Here is a 15502-nt window from a genome sequence, read left to right as displayed (position 1 = left end):
AACAATCTTGAAGGTATATTAAGATATGTTTATATGTAAGTTTAAACAAAAAGAGAGCAATTCAAACTGAAAAAAGGCAGAGAGATCCAGTAACAGAGCAACCAGACAAAAACTGAGAAGCTCACTTCAAAGTTGTTAACTACTTAATTCATCATTCACTTTGTGTATAGTTTGATAAATTTTCCATTGAGGCAAGGATAATAGTAGCACCTTGAGTAACTTAGAGGTATATTCTTCCCAAGAGGTAACCGCTAGAGATATACCCGTTAAGTCGAGTGATTCCTTCAGGTCCTCATTAGAGCATGAATATCCAAAAGTTGTGGTTACGAGTTTCTCATCAGGTAGAAAAACTGATTTGAGGGAGTTGAGAGTTTCCAACTGAGGCTTAGACATAGCTTCCACCTCTTCTACCGTGCCATTTTCGATATTAAAAGTTTCGAGTTCAGAAGCTTTCCAACTGTAGTATTGAACAACCTGTTATCCAACAAAAGGAAAGAAGATATAAAACATATGATGAAAGAAACAATCTATGACTGAAAATGAGCTCAAACTGATCACTCAAGGGCTTGAAGAAACTCGTGTAAAGGTCTTAAGTGAAAGTACCTGAAGAGCATGAAGAACGTTGGCAAATTTTCGGGTGAGTAACACTCCTCCTTTAGCTATTAGTAGTGGTCCCATGAGTTGTTCTGAAACATCAGTAGAATGATCTTCGCCTTGTAAGCTATGTACACCGAAACCAAGAAGGTGCAACCTCGCAAAGCAGATATCAAAACCTATGTTTTGACTCAACACATCTGGATGAGGACAGAACCAGTACATGTTAGTGGATGCAGGCAAAGGGAGGCAAAATCCATGTAATGTGCATTGGGAAAGACGAGAAAGAAGCTTTGAATCTTCGTCATGGGATGAGTCCCGGCTAAACCAGAGAGCAAGAGTCAATCTTTCTCCATCTGTTACCTGTATAAGTTCCATTAGTAACTTACATAGCATAGAAACAAACTGAGAGGCTACATTAATGAGGCAAACCTCATCAACAGAATGGATATTCCTGTCATCAGCTGTGTACATGATAACATCCTGGTCAAGAATACAGACTCATTATTATTCAATCTTGAGTAATAACCATTGCTCCAACTGAAAAAAGGACATATACTTACTCCAGCCGAGGGAGCAACAGTTGCTGGTTCCCCACTTTGAAAACGAAAAAGCCCACCTTTGAAGTCTTTCTCGTAACTATTCAAGTAACAAACTGCCTTCAAACCAACTAAAAACCAAAGTCATATAACACATAAACCTCATATCAACAAAGACGTCTCTAGAATACTAAATCAACAAAACTACGAACCGCGAAATCCCTTTGTTTCAGATATGGTCTGTTATCATCACTGTGCCACCCAATACTCGCTCCTCTGCACCAACTGATTCAATATCAAAGAGCAAAAAGGAATCATTTCTTCATCTCATTGTTCCTAGCTTGTTCTGTGAAAAGAGAGAGAGAGGAAAATAAACTACTAACCTTATCAAACCAGTGAATTCAATGAAAAGCTCAAACTCACATCCAAATGTTTCCTCTATCTTCTCTTTCAACCTTTCTGTTTACTCAAACACACAACAAAGATCATCACTTTTAAACATATGTAAGCTGAAACAGAGAGATAAAAACAAAAGTAGGGAATGGAGGAATCTTGGAGTTGTAAAGATTGGCTGACCTCGAATGGAAACGAAGGGGATGATGAGGTGAGGTGAATTGGTGGCAATGAGATGAGAGAGAGTAGTGGAGAAGACATTTGGTCTGTACCCAATTGTACTACAACTCTTGTGTATGAACTCAAGCTCCTTTTGTTTTTTACCGCAATAGTAACCAAACCACATGATTAGCACAATCTTACGGGAGGAGAAAAGACACAAAATTTAGCCAAAAAAAGAGACAACCTTGCACTCTGCCGGCGACAAGAAATTGTGCAGAATCAGCCTCGGATGCTCTCCTTCCGACATCTCTCTCCTACTCAAATCGGTTGTTCTAGGGTTTTCTGATTTATCACTTTCTACCGACCGCATTAGGGAGTTTAAACTTTTTCAATATTTTGTTGTGCTGGAATAGTCCTGAGCATATTAACGGGATAGAATTAGGCATGTCAATTAGGGCTAAAGTCTGCGGGGTAGTTTGACCCGATCCTGAAAAACATCGGGTTTGGATTTAAATATATATGTCCAGAAAAAACTGGGTTTTTTGGGCTAAGCCCATTCGGGTTAAAGGGTTTTTTGGGCTTAGTCCGGTCGGGCTCGGACCGGCCCGAAAAGCCCTTATACAAATATATTTTGAATTTTTTGAATATTTTAGTTTGATTAAAAGATTTGATTAATGTTATAGTTTTCATATTTACTTACTACTCTTACTTATTACTTTTAAAATCTTTATACAAAGCTAAAACTAGGGAATTTTGTTAAGTATGCCATTTTTGAAACTCAAATTTGTAAGACTGCCATTAACAAAAGTCTCTTTCAAAACATGCCACAAAAGATAAAATTTGGACGATTTTGCCCTTAGCATTAGAGAGTGAAATTTTGTTTTTTTTGTTTGCAGCAGTAACCATTAATTGCTAGGATGTAGCCTAATATCCTATGGGTAATGGACCATGTCATAAATAATGGACGAGTATATAATATATGATGGACAAAAAATATAAAGTAGATGTGGTCCATCGAAAACTCACTTTGACATAATTCAAGAGACAACTCTGATGCGTGTCCACCAAGGATGTTCTATAGAAGAACACAAATAAAGTTTTGATTTATTTAAGAGCACAATATAAACCAGATCTGTACAAATTGGTGGGTGCTAATAGAGGACAAGTAGAGAGATTTTGTGGAAGTTGTGGGTGGTGAAGGAGCAGAGACAAAAAACGATAGACAAAAAAAAAAAAAATCTCGTCCACAATATCTGGTCCATTACATCTGATCCGCCATAACTAGTCGACCAAAATTGGTTCACCGAATCTTGTCCATCTACAGAAAAATGTATTGTCCATAGTATAATAACCGCATCACTTGTTTCATCGTCTGGTTGGTCCGCCGAATCAGGTCACCATAACTGGTCCGCCGGATTTTGTTACGTAGAACAAGTCTATCGTAACTAGTTTTTGTCCGCAGGAAAATGATTCGCCAGATCTGGTTTGCCACAACTAGTCTATCGTAACTGGTCTATCTGGTCCGCCGGAGCTGGTTAAAGTTCGTAGGAACTGACTATGGTCCGCCTGAACTCGTCCGCCAGATCTAGTCTATCGCAACTCGTCTTTCTGGTTGGTCGAAACTGGTCCGCCGAATCTGGTCTGCTTGAACTGGTTATACTTCATCAGAATTGACTGTGGTATGCCAGAACTCGTCCGCTAGAGTTATAGTTTGTCGGAACTGGTCCGTCGAATCTGGTCTGCCGAATCTGGACCAGAATTGCTATGGTCCGCCGGATCTGCTCTATCGACTCTGGTCTGTCATATATGGTCTGTCGGATCTGGTCTGTCGGAGTTCGTCCGCCGGAGTTCGTCCGTTGGATTTGGTCTGCTGGAATTGTTTGTTGTTGGAAGAAGAAAAAAAAAATGAAGAAGAAAAAGAAATAATAAAAAAAAAAATTGAACAGTCACGACACTGAGCAGCTAATTCGTCCAGGGATACATTAGTCTTTTTGTAGGACTCTTGTGGCAGGCGGGAGAAGAGGTTTCTCAAAATGGCATTTCTTACAAATTTTTTTACTGTACATGGCAATCTTTACAATTTTCTCCTAAATATATAAGTATCATGATTTTGAAATCATCAAAATATCTATTAAATTTTGACTCTATCTTATACTTTAAAGTATTTTAGTTCCATGTTTTATTGGGTTAAAGTGTAAATAATTTATTTAGCTTTTATTTTTTCTCTTAAATTAAGTTAGTTTTATTGAATATTGATAAGTTATTTAAAATTTGATGCATTATTTTTATAGTAGACCTTTAAATATAGTTTTTAAAAAACTATTATGAACTTAGAAATTGATTTTTTTATCGGTAAATAAAGGCCAAAAAAGCCCGAAAAGCCCTGTTAGGGCCGGGCCGGGCTTTGAAATATAGGCTCGGAAATTTTTCGGGCCGGGCCGGGCCGGGCTTACATATATGAGGGCTTTACGGGTTTCGGGCCGGGCCGGGCCGGGCTAGCCCGATTGTCATGCCTAGATAGAATTGAGTCAATTGACCAAGCCAATTATGTATAAGTAAAACTTTTTTTTGGGCAAAACATTATAAGTAAATATAACTAAGATTTTTTTATATATAATTTTATTTTAGATTTTTTATTCACAATTCAGTTTTCGTTTCAGAATTCAAAAATTCAAATAAGAAAATTTATTATCCGTTTGAGTTTTATAACTTTTTGGGTTTGGTTTCGAAAATCGAATTTCGGATATTAGATTTTTATGCTCAAGCCTAGTTCTACTATCAAAAACTCAATAACATTTAAAATTGAACTGAAACCAATTTGAGATAAAGAAAATATTTTTTTTTTGTAAACATAATATATTTTACAGCTAAATTGACAACATAATATATAATGTACATAAATACTTAGAATACAATTATATATCCAAAATATTAATTATTATAAAATTTGATATGATTTAATTATCCAAATTACAATTACAAAATCGGAGGACCTCAGTTTTCTAAATTTAATCCGAAATATTATCCAAAATCGAACCAAATAATGGAAATGCTCAAACGTCGAAAACGCCAAATCTCAAATTCCTACCCACTAGTCCAATTACTGACTAACCAAATGGTCACACATTAATGATCCAACACAACTGTTAGAAAAAGGCAAATTAAAAAAAAAAAAAACAAAAATCAACACATTAATGATCACACACCGATAACACCAAGTAAGTAATAATAATAAGTACTCTCTTTTTGTCTATTTTGACTTTCTTTGACATGTACCGGTAGGTACAACCCTAGATTGATCTCACTTTCTTCTCATCTCTCAGTTCTGTTCTGTCTGAGTTAACGAAGAAGACCAGACCAGAGGAAGAAAGAATCAACGATGTCTTCACCTCACTCACCTTCCGGTTCCGACTCATCCACACCACTTCTCCGTTCACGGCAATCTTCTTCACCACGGCGTCAACCTGTAATCGCGGTGCTATTAGGCCGAGCTTCAGGTAGACGAGGAGCTTCGATGTTGGTCAGAGAGACAGCTGCTCAGGAGCTTGAGGAGCGACGAGCTGACTGGGGTTACTCGAAACCTGTTGTGGCTTTGGATATGCTTTGGAACACTGCTTTCGTTGTTGTTGCTTTTGTGATGCTTTTGGTTTTTAAAGATGAGAAGCCTAATGTCCCGGTTAGGATTTGGATCTGTGGGTATGCGATTCAGTGTCTTGTTCATGTAGTTCTTGTTTGGCTTGAGTTTAGGAAGAGGAACTCTAGAAGCCGAGAAGGGGATTTAGAATCTGCTCAGCAACAAGCTACGAATCAGGATAGTGAGGATGAGGATAGCGATGAGAGGATCTTGAGGTTAGCTTGGATTGAGAAGACCTTTCGTTTTCTTTTGGTTCTTGATTTTCTTGAAGTTGTGGTTGAGTTCTTGTGTTCGTTCTCTTAGTCTTAGAATCATTACTTGCTGTTAATATCTATGGAAATTCGAAAAGGGTAGATTCAAATTGTGAACTTTGTATCATCAATGATGGAACTCTAGAATGTGTGTGATCAAGGGAGAAAGTTACTAATTATGTCACAAAATCAATTTCTTTTGTTTTGTTTCAGTACTAAGACTTGTGAATCATTGAACACTATAATATCATTTGTCTGGTGGATCGTTGGCTTCTACTGGCTTGTATCTGGTGGTGAGATACTTCTTCAAAATGCATCGCATTTGTACTGGTATGTGTTGATCTGCTTGATGTTTTGTTACTTAAAACTCTTTTTTTGCTTGCTGAATGGTAATGACATCTTTATTTTTATTAATGTTTGCAGGTTAACTTTTGTTTTCTTGGCATTTGATGTGTTCTTTGCCGTCTTTTGCGTTGTGTTGGCGTGTCTTATCGGAATCGCACTCTGTTGCTGTCTCCCTTGTATTATTGCTCTTCTCTACGCAGTTGCTGGGCAGGTATGAGCTAAAACAGTTAGCAACCATTTTGAATGTCGACTTACCTTTGGAAGAATCGAAAGCAATAAACATAATTTGTGATGTGTTCTCAGGAGGGTGCATCAGAAGCAGATCTCAGCATCCTTCCCAAGTACAGGTTTCAAAGGATGAACAATGATGAAAAGGAGAGTGATGGTGGTGGGAAAATGATACCGGTCGAGGCAGGCAGTGAGGATTCGGGAAACGAACGTGTGCTTCTTTCGGAAGATGCTGTAAGTCTCAGTGTATTCGAATGTTTTGGTTATAGAAAATGTGAGATGGAAATTGAATAACAGAGTTTTTGATTGTGTAGGACTGTTGTATATGTCTGAGTTCATATGAAGATGGAGCAGAGCTGGTGTCACTACCTTGCAACCACCATTTTCATTCGACGTGCATAGTGAAATGGCTGAAAATGAATGCGACATGTCCACTGTGTAAGTTCAATATTCTCAAAGGTAATGAACAGGAATGAAGTAACAATATAGAGGGAAACTTTTTTTTTTTTTAATATAATGTTGTGTTCTTGTTGTATATAGAGATAGTAGAGAGAAAAAGAAAATGAAAATGATTGTATCGTTTGTATTGTATAAGTCATAAGACAATTGTTTCTTTGTTGAAAATTTGGTGTCATTCCCTTTATTCGTATAATGTAGCTAACGGAATCAGACAAGAATCAAAACCTCAGGTGTGACATTGTAATCCATTTTTTTTTCCAAGTATGCACAACGATGCAATTGCCTGCCAAACAAAACATCAAGGAAAATATATGTTTGATACAACCAAGACCCAAGAATTTGATTACGTTCTCAAATATTAATTAGTGGAGATTATAATATATCTCGAAATAAAATTAAAGAACTAACTCTGGATTGGGCATGTCGAAGAGATCAGATAGTTCATCGATCTCGCCGTAGATAGCTCTAATGAAATGATGTCTTGTGTCACGTTTATGATTGGTACCCAAAATTACAACCCAACAATAAAATTGCTTCCACCATATATATAAGCAATTCTAAATTTTTTGTTTTGTTTTGTTTTTCAATAAAGCTAATATTTGATACACCAATCATATTATAAAAAGAGAAAACACAAACATTATTGATTGTCCCTTGAAAAAAGAAAAAAAACAAAGAGATCTCTCAACTCAAATAAGACATTGTACACGTATTTAGTTCAACATCAAAAAAAAAAAAAAAGGACAGATAACACGTTCCCTCATCTCACGCGCAAAGGATTCTCTTTGACTAAAAAAAAAATCACACATGTATTCTCACTAATCACATCACTAACCATAATAATTAACTATCCACCTAATATAATCTATTTACTAATCCTCTCTACTTTACATTATTAATTTTATTCATCATCAAATGAAATGATTAATTTAACAAACTTAATCCAATCTTCTTCTTTTCCCTCTTCTTTGTCTCTCTTGTCACTACTAAAGACTAGAGAGAGAGAGAAACAAACACTGTGACAGCATTTAAATCTCACTCTCTCTCTTCTTTCCATCACTAGCCTTAAAACGATCTCTCTCTCTCTACTCTCTAGGTTACAATCACTCTGAGTGGTAAAATCATACATTACATTTTATTGTTTTGGTATAGATCTTGAGGAATTTTGATGTGTTGTTCAGTTTGAAATCCGGGGAAGGGATTCAGATCGGAATCGGGAGATGACGGATGACGGTGGTTTGTCGGTTCCGACGACGTATCCGTCGTTGACGGTGTCGGCGTCTTATAAGGAGAGTAGTAGTGGTGGTGGTGGGAAAAGTTCGGCGAGGAGGAGACCTGTTAGGCCTAGTTTTGATGCTGCTGCTGATAATGAGCTTATTACTTTGCTTCATGGTTCGGATCCAGTTAAGGTTGAGCTTAATCGGCTTGAGAATGAAGTTAGAGGTTTGATTAAAAATGTTGCTCGATCTTTTTTTTTTTTTTTTTTTTTTGGTGTTTGTGACGATTCAGATCTGATTTTGTGACAATGGTTTGTAGATAAGGATCGAGAATTAAGCGAAGCACATGCTGAGATCAAAGCTTTGAGGTTATCTGAGAGGCAAAGAGAGAAAGCTTGTGAAGAGGTCTGTTCAATTCTCTGATTGCTTTAATCCAGATTAGGCTTGTTTTGGATTTGTGAATTTGTAGAATCTGTTTTGTTTTTACATGGCTTAAGGATTGATTAATGGCAATGTTGTTAGAGAATAATGAGAGTTTCGTTGTTGGTATGAATCACTTGCTTCTTAGTTATCATGAATGGTTATAGAGTGTGTAGCGTCAAGTTCTTGTTTTTCTGCTTCTTGTTAGCTGAGTTTAACTCAGGCTCTTTGGGAATTGTATAGCTTACTGATGAGCTTGCTAAGCTGGATGGGAAGCTCAAGTTGACTGAATCCCTTCTCCAGAGTAAAGTATGTATCTAAATCCCTCCTTATGACCAGTTTTGTTTTTCTTTCTGTTTTCATTTCGCTAGATATTTGATTATTAATTATGTTGCAGAATCTAGAAATCAAAAAGATTAATGAGGAGAAGAAGGCTTCCATGGCTGCTCAGTTTGCTGCTGAAGCCACTTTGAGAAGGGTCCATGCTGCTCAGAAAGATGATGACATGCCTCCGATTGAAGCCATTCTTGCCCCATTAGAAGCTGAACTTAAGCTTGCACGCTCTGAGGTATTTTTCGCTCATTTTAAGTCCAAATTTTGTGATGTCTACTTGCATTATCGGACATTCATCATTTGTAATGTTTCTGCGTAGATTGGGAAGCTTCAAGAAGATAACAGAGCATTGGATCGTCTCACTAAATCAAAAGAAGCTGCATTACTTGATGCTGAGAGGACTGTTGAAACTGCTCTGGCAAAAGCTGCTTTAGTTGATGATCTTCAAAATAAGAATCAAGAGTTGATGAAACAAATAGAAATCTGTCAGGTACTGTACTCATTATCATCTTCTTTGTATCGAGTTGGTCAGGCTTTGGTGCCTTCCACTTATCACTCATTGTTATTAAATATCTATTTTCTATTTGATGCTTTAGGAAGAAAACAAAATTCTAGACAGAATGCATAGACAAAAAGTTGCTGAGGTGGAAAAGCTTACTCAGACTGTACGGGAGCTGGAAGAGGCTGTTCTTGCTGGTGGTGCTGCAGCAAATGCCGTGAGGGATTACCAGCGGAAATTTCAAGAGATGAACGTAAGTAAATATACTTCATACGATAACCGAGAAGGAAGAATATAATATTTACTTAACTGATGAAGGAATACTTGTCGCTCTTCTTTCCAGGAAGAACGAAAAACTCTTGACCGCGAACTTGCGCGTGCAAAGGTTACAGCAAACAGAGTTGCGACGGTGGTTGCAAATGAATGGAAAGATGGTAATGACAAAGTGATGCCTGTGAAGCAATGGCTTGAAGAAAGAAGGTTTCTACAGGTTCACTTTAATATGATTCTCCTTCTCCTTAATTCTTGGAATGCAGATTCTTTGCACTGGTAAAGCACAATTCTACATTCTTAACTCTTTAACTCTCTTCTTGCAGGGAGAAATGCAGCAACTTCGCGACAAGCTTGCCATTTCAGATCGAGCTGCAAAATCTGAAGCACAATTAAAAGTATTCATTTTCTTCATGCGTTAGGCATCTTAAAAAATACTGTTCTTGTTTAATTGAACTAAATTCTAAAGTACACTATTTCTTTGTTCAATTTCAAGGATAAATTTCAACTACGACTTAAAGTGCTTGAAGAGACACTGAGAGGCACCTCAAGTAGCAGTTTTAGGAGCACGCCCGAGGGAAGAAGCATGAGTAATGGACCCTCTCGAAGGCAGTCACTTAGTGGATCAGATAATTTACAAAAGTTCGCATCAAATGGCTTTTTGTCAAAGAAAACACCGATGAGAAATTCATTTAATTCCACCTCGGTATTGAAGAATGCGAAAGGAACATCCAAGTCATTTGATGGAGGCACAAGATCATTGGATAGAGGCAAAGCACTCTTAAACGGACCTGGGAATTATTCATTCAACAAGGCTTGTGACGAACCCAAAGAACCAGAGTCGCCTAATACCTGGAAAGAAAATTCAGAGGAAAAGCCACCAAGCGAACTCCCTGCACCAACAACTGAAGACAATGTCCCAGGTGTTTTGTACGATTTACTACAGAAAGAAGTAGTAGCCTTGAGAAAATCTTCACATGAAAAGGATCAAAGCCTCAAAGACAAGGATGACGCCATAGAGGTAAAAATCTCTGAATACGCCAATCTTATATGTGAAGATTGCTATAAAGACATTTGTGTAAGGGAAGTTTTGATATTTTTGTTGTAGATGTTAGCAAAAAAGGTTGAAACTTTAACAAAGGCAATGGAGGTTGAAGCAAAAAAAATGAGAAGAGAAGTAGCTGCGATGGAGAAAGAGGTTGCTGCAATGCGTGTTGATAAAGATCAGGATAACAGAGCTAAAAGGTCTTCAAACACCAAGCCCTCATCCAACACCGCCCAGATTCTTGCAGCAAGGTATCTAGCAATGTTTAATATCTCTTTGTGCATTTATAATTATATATTCGAGTTGCGTTTTTGCAATCAGACTAAGCTTGGTTTTCTAAATTTCTGCAGAGCTGCTGGCCGAAGTGGGTTAACGAGGAGTACACAATGAGATGAGGAAGGAGAGTGGTTCTTATGAGTAAAACCGTTATAGGCTGGTGTGCTTTTTAAGCTCTTTTAACCTTGCATCTTCTTATTTTACTCTGCTTTCTTACATCCTCTGTGATTTATTGTATTACCATAGAACTTAAGGATGAAAAAGATGAGTATGCCTTCTGACTTAGATCGGCTTACACTGCTTAGCAATGACGGGAAAAAACAGGAAGGAGAGATGTTTGACATTTTGGCATAACATTTTCTATCCTACGGAAGTAGTTTGTCTGGCTGTATAGGTTTTTTTTTAGCTTTGTATTGGAAATTTGCGTACTTGTTCTGTTTCTTCATTCTATACTTAAAAGTGTTGTGTGATTATTTCTACCCTTTCGTTTGTTGATATATGTCCAAGCTCAGTGTCTTCGTTGGAATAACATTACATAAAAACCTAAAGCATACAACAATCACTAATTCACTATGTACACTATCTCTTTATAGTTTTCTTCTACATGTCGTATGAGTTCGGAATGTGACAGATACAAAAACCACAAACCAAATGAAGATTAAAACAGAAAACAGTGGCTTCGAGGAAGATAAGAGAAGCTTTACAGTTCTGAGTCTTGGCGGCTAGCCAAGCAGAGTTCATGTAACTCATTGAGTATCCATTCCTCACCAGTGTGACCACCAAGGACCAATACTCTAGTTCCTCCAACAACGCATGTGCTATGTCCCCAAGCTAACTTGGGTGGTTTCCCCGGGACATTCAAAATCCTCCATGACGGTTTCTCTTCCGCAGGATCTATTAGGAACAGCTGGGAAGGTGAGTGAAGCCCCGCGATAGACCCTCCAAAGATGATGACCCTCCCACAGGGCATGCTCACAGCCACGTGGTCCAGTCTTGGAGGAGGTACAACCGCGCCTGTAAACGCACTACACTCAAGCTCTCTCCATGTTGGTTCTTCATCCTCCAAGTCCATAGTGTATGCCTCCCCTGACCTTAGCTTTAGATGACCGCTGTTTGCAAGCCCACCAAACATCAGGATTTTGGTCCGACCAAAGACCGATAGAGAATGCCCAAGTCTAGAAGGAGGAGCCCATGATGTCGGGATCTCTCTCCATGTCGGTTTATCTGTTGTCAGATCCAACAAGAAGGTATCACTGAGAAGCACCCCAGCGTCTGTGCAGCCCCCTGAGACAACCAGTTTAGAGCCTTCGATGGTGCACGAGCTGTGCCAAGATCTTGGTAATGGAGGAGTTCCTCCTGCTACCTCCTTCCATGTGGGATGCTTGGCATCTAGATCAAGCACAAATACGTCATTCAGCAATCCTTGTCTTCCACACCCTCCAAAGACTACCAACCACGACCCGTTGAGACACGAGAGTGTGTGTCCCCAACGTCCTGGAGGGGACGATGTTACCCTCACACGTTGCCACTCAGGATACTCTGCATCAAGATTGAGAACAAAAGTATCATCCAAAGGCTGCATGTTAACCCCTTCCCCACCAAATAGCACAAGCCGGTTTCCAACAGCGCACGCACTGAAATTGCAGCGGGAAGGTTGCACAATCCCTCCAACAGTAAACTTGCGCCAACACACAGCTTCAAGAGTAGTGAGCTCTCTAGCTAACCGACCCCATCCTAGTTTCTTAGTCATAATCTCCAGCGTTCCAGTTATCTCTTTTCCCCATGCGTTCTGACACACCATCTTCCTCACACTTTCGTTTTTCGTCAACTGACGCAACCTCCTGCAGGCAGAACCAATCGAAGCAACATCCCTTGGAGTTAACCGAGATAAGATGTTATGCGCCAAGACTTCGTCAGACAACTGCAATATCCCACAGAAATCTTCATGATGCTCCCTAAACCTTGGGCTTCCACTTTGGAACATGCACTCCGATGTCTGATCAATCTCCTGTTTATGTTTAAAGACAGGATACGAGACACGGTCGAGGTCTATAGTCGTTTCAGAGAAGACCTGTATCCCAATAACATGTGTAATGGTTCCATCATCGTCACGTATTGGAGCAAGCCGTAGTCTGTTCACCAAAGGAGTACCGTCCTTTCTGAAATTGAGAAGCTCTCCTTGGAATTCAATACCTTCTTCAAGGCATCTCCTAATCTCAGATACAACCACAGGATCTACCAACGGGTGACGCCTTTGAGCAAGAGGATCTCTATACTGTAAGAATCGGCTGCAAAACAAAAACAAAAGATTCTTATTAGCTAAGTCCGTGAAGATCAAAGGACTTACGAAACAATGTATCACCAGTAACTTCATCTTTCAGCTAAACAAACACAAAATCTCTTCATCAATCAAGCTACAAAGACACATTTCAAGCAGATACAACACCAAATGCAACATTATTCAAGAGAATCAATAACATAAACCAAAAACAAAAAACACATACACACGACACAGAACTCAATTTCTCATTGCTTCCTAACAAAATTATAAATTCGAAAGGGGGAGAAATCAATATACCAGTTACGACCAAGAACTTCATCGGCACGGTAACCAGTGAAGACTTCAAAGACTCGATTAACATAGATCAGAGGAAAATCTGGTTCGAGAGCATCGGAAACAATAAACGAAGGCGGAGTCATTGGGTAATAGAACATCCCAACCTCTAACGGAAGCTTCTCATCTTCTACTTCATCTTTTTCTTCTTCCATTCCAATAACATCGTCGATGTATTGATCTTGCTGTTCTTCGACTCTGCCGCGTTTCTTTCGTTTTCCGGTGGCTTCTCCGATCGCTTCGTTCGCCATTTCTTTTTTTTTTTTTGCTTTGCTCACAGGGAAAAAAATTAAATATCTTTCTCTTCTGACACGCTCAGCCTTATGATATCAAACGTTTAGAATTTAAAAAATATCTTTGCTTAGGTGGAGATTTATTGACGAAAGTACCCTTTAAATTCAAATACGAGAAAGAGAAATTTTGGGTGGCAAATTTAGTATTTAAGTAGTGATATGAGGGGTAGTTATAAGAAAGTAAGTCTACGTTTATTGGATTACAACACGTCACCAGACGATATCCCGAGAAAAATATCTAGCCTACTCAACCACTCTGCTTCTCCCACGTCATCGCGAAGATATTTTATTATATTTTGTTTAAGGTGAAGATATTTTGTGAAGTGTTGGAACGCAACAGGAATCAGATGCACGTTGACTCTGGTCAGAAATTTTTAGATATTTTATGAAATGCGATTGTTGTTTTTTTTTACTATGTTTTAGGCACTTTCGAGTTTCGATGATGGTGTTAAGTAATATCATTACAAAATTTACTCCACATTTTTTGGTATTTATAAAATTACCCCACATTTTTGGTATTTGACCATTTGCGCCATATATTTTGGAATTTTATCAAACTATCCCATATGTATGTTGATATTTATAAATTCTCCTACTTTTTACATTTATAAAATTCACCTATATCTTTTTGTATTTTATCGAATTATCCAATATCTTTTGAAATATTATACGTTTAGTAGAGCTGGCTAGTATTATTTTCCCAATTATTGTGCTAAATCAGCAAAAGACAATATAAAATGTTGCAGGGGTGTACTGCATGTGCTTTTAACGTGAACAGTTTAGTAGAATTAGGAAATAAATTAATACCGTAAAAAACTACTATTAAGTTCTAACACGAAAGGTATATTCACGTTACATAGCCCTAGACTAGAATCTAGCTTACTTCCTAATTCGAAAATTTTGTAAATTATTAAACTCACAAGTTAGTTAGATATATATTGTATTCATTTTTTTTTTTTTTGGCCACTTTATATCATTTTTAATCTCTTTTGGCCAATATAGGAATGGGTTCATCCAGATCGAGCAATCCCAAAACAATGGTTCCAACAAAAACAAAAAAAACAGTTACAAACTTACAATATAATGTATACAAAAGACTCATTGGATCTTGGAGCAATGTGGAGTTTCCAGGTTTCCCATGGTATCTTGAGACATGAAGACATAGAAAGAATCTTATTGCCTCAGCTTAGTAACATTACAAAACTATGAATTATGAACTTTGAATTGGTTATTTTATTTTTTGCACTTGAGCGTCTAGTCGTATATATACTTTTCTTTTTTTTTTTCTTGTTTCGTTTGTCTAACAAAAGCTCTATAAGTAAAGATATATAATGTAACTAGATATCAATAGAGTTATTTTAGCATATACTATATTAATATCGATAATCGTTTTTTTTTTTTAACATCTATCGAAAATCATTTATATATTAGTTTTATTTTTTTCTATAATTGTCATTAGTTATTATTATATTATTTTATCTGACTTGATTTATGGGGGGGAAGGGGGGGACAAGATTCCTTAAAAGAGACAAATCACATTGTAAAGAAGAAGATAAGTGAAAGTCAATGTATATGGGGTTAATTGCGTGTGGACACACTTTCAAAATTTTAATTGTATTATGACACACTTATAAACTCATGGTGCACTTTGGAAAAGTTTGTTTACTCTCTCACCCTCACTTTGACAACATATTAACTCATTTGCCATCCCAACTAAAATTCCACACAACTAAACACTTACGTTCTCTTCCTCTTCATTTTCTTCTTCCTCTTTTTCAATTCTTTCCCTTTTTTTTCTCTTTCTCTTTCTCATTTTTTTTCTTTCTTTTTTATAATCACTTTATCTTGTTATTATAACAATATTTTATATTTATTTTTGTACAATACTCAATATTTCCATTTTTCCTATATTTGAAGATACATTTTACTA

General features: G+C 37.5%; 4 protein-coding genes across 5 annotated transcripts; 2 read left to right on the top strand and 2 right to left on the bottom strand.

Annotated features, from left to right (window-relative positions):
* Positions 1-14: 14 nt before the first annotated feature.
* On the bottom strand, positions 15-2104 carry LOC17894299. The gene is made up of 8 exons (XM_023788352.1): positions 1933-2104; positions 1710-1836; positions 1517-1592; positions 1346-1418; positions 1158-1253; positions 1027-1077; positions 604-957; positions 15-474 (listed from the first exon to the last, which is right to left on the bottom strand). The coding sequence occupies exons 1-8, from the start codon at positions 2056-2058 to the stop codon at positions 136-138; spliced, it is 1242 nt and encodes a 413-aa protein (XP_023644120.1). The 5' UTR covers positions 2059-2104; the 3' UTR covers positions 15-135.
* Positions 2105-4952: 2848 nt separating this feature from the next.
* On the top strand, positions 4953-6789 carry LOC17894036 (E3 ubiquitin protein ligase RIE1). Its single transcript, XM_006302422.2, has 5 exons — positions 4953-5537; positions 5787-5903; positions 5997-6129; positions 6222-6380; positions 6461-6789. The coding sequence occupies exons 1-5, from the start codon at positions 5068-5070 to the stop codon at positions 6620-6622; spliced, it is 1041 nt and encodes a 346-aa protein (XP_006302484.1). The 5' UTR covers positions 4953-5067; the 3' UTR covers positions 6623-6789.
* An 842-nt stretch (positions 6790-7631) lies between these two features.
* On the top strand, positions 7632-11138 carry LOC17894230 (microtubule-associated protein 70-1). Of its 2 annotated transcripts, XM_023787173.1 has the most exons (12): positions 7632-8048; positions 8142-8227; positions 8486-8551; positions 8640-8810; positions 8895-9065; positions 9172-9327; positions 9418-9564; positions 9671-9742; positions 9841-10365; positions 10453-10640; positions 10740-10825; positions 10912-11138. In XM_023787173.1, the coding sequence occupies exons 1-11, from the start codon at positions 7826-7828 to the stop codon at positions 10777-10779; spliced, it is 1845 nt and encodes a 614-aa protein (XP_023642941.1). In that variant the 5' UTR covers positions 7632-7825; the 3' UTR covers positions 10780-10825; positions 10912-11138. The 2 variants fall into 2 exon arrangements, with proteins under 2 accessions (XP_023642941.1, XP_006301058.1); XM_006300996.2 differs by having other exon boundaries at positions 10740-11138.
* A 78-nt stretch (positions 11139-11216) lies between these two features.
* On the bottom strand, positions 11217-13582 carry LOC17894861 (adagio protein 3). The gene is made up of 2 exons (XM_006301535.2): positions 13244-13582; positions 11217-12953 (listed from the first exon to the last, which is right to left on the bottom strand). The coding sequence occupies exons 1-2, from the start codon at positions 13528-13530 to the stop codon at positions 11366-11368; spliced, it is 1875 nt and encodes a 624-aa protein (XP_006301597.1). The 5' UTR covers positions 13531-13582; the 3' UTR covers positions 11217-11365.
* Positions 13583-15502: the final 1920 nt, after the last annotated feature.

This window comes from Capsella rubella, unplaced genomic scaffold, assembly GCF_000375325.1.
Source record: "Capsella rubella cultivar Monte Gargano unplaced genomic scaffold, Caprub1_0 scaffold_2, whole genome shotgun sequence".
NCBI lineage: Eukaryota > Viridiplantae > Streptophyta > Magnoliopsida > Brassicales > Brassicaceae > Capsella > Capsella rubella.
The sequence above is the reverse complement of the archived record's forward strand: the minus strand, read 5'-3'. Positions and strand labels throughout refer to the sequence as shown.

Bases quoted from the DNA above. Each gene is read 5' to 3' on its own strand.
- LOC17894299 (XM_023788352.1), bottom strand. From the start codon at position 2,058: ATGCGGTCGGTAGAAAGTGATAAATCAGAAAACCCTAGAACAACCGAT. The intron at 1,593-1,709 runs GTCAGCCAATCT...TTGAGTAAACAG, and splicing joins CCCCTTCGTTTCCATTCGAG to AAAGGTTGAAAGAGAAGATA. The intron at 958-1,026 runs GTTTGCCTCATT...GAACTTATACAG, and splicing joins ATATCCATTCTGTTGATGAG to GTAACAGATGGAGAAAGATT.
- LOC17894036 (XM_006302422.2), top strand. From the start codon at position 5,068: ATGTCTTCACCTCACTCACCTTCCGGTTCCGACTCATCCACACCACTT. The intron at 5,904-5,996 runs GTATGTGTTGAT...TAATGTTTGCAG, and splicing joins AATGCATCGCATTTGTACTG to GTTAACTTTTGTTTTCTTGG. The intron at 6,381-6,460 runs GTAAGTCTCAGT...TTGATTGTGTAG, and splicing joins TGCTTCTTTCGGAAGATGCT to GACTGTTGTATATGTCTGAG.
- LOC17894230 (XM_023787173.1), top strand. From the start codon at position 7,826: ATGACGGATGACGGTGGTTTGTCGGTTCCGACGACGTATCCGTCGTTG. The intron at 9,066-9,171 runs GTACTGTACTCA...TTGATGCTTTAG, and splicing joins AACAAATAGAAATCTGTCAG to GAAGAAAACAAAATTCTAGA. The intron at 9,328-9,417 runs GTAAGTAAATAT...TCTTCTTTCCAG, and splicing joins GGAAATTTCAAGAGATGAAC to GAAGAACGAAAAACTCTTGA.
- LOC17894861 (XM_006301535.2), bottom strand. From the start codon at position 13,530: ATGGCGAACGAAGCGATCGGAGAAGCCACCGGAAAACGAAAGAAACGC. The intron at 12,954-13,243 runs GTATATTGATTT...TTTGTTTTGCAG, and splicing joins GAAGTTCTTGGTCGTAACTG to CCGATTCTTACAGTATAGAG.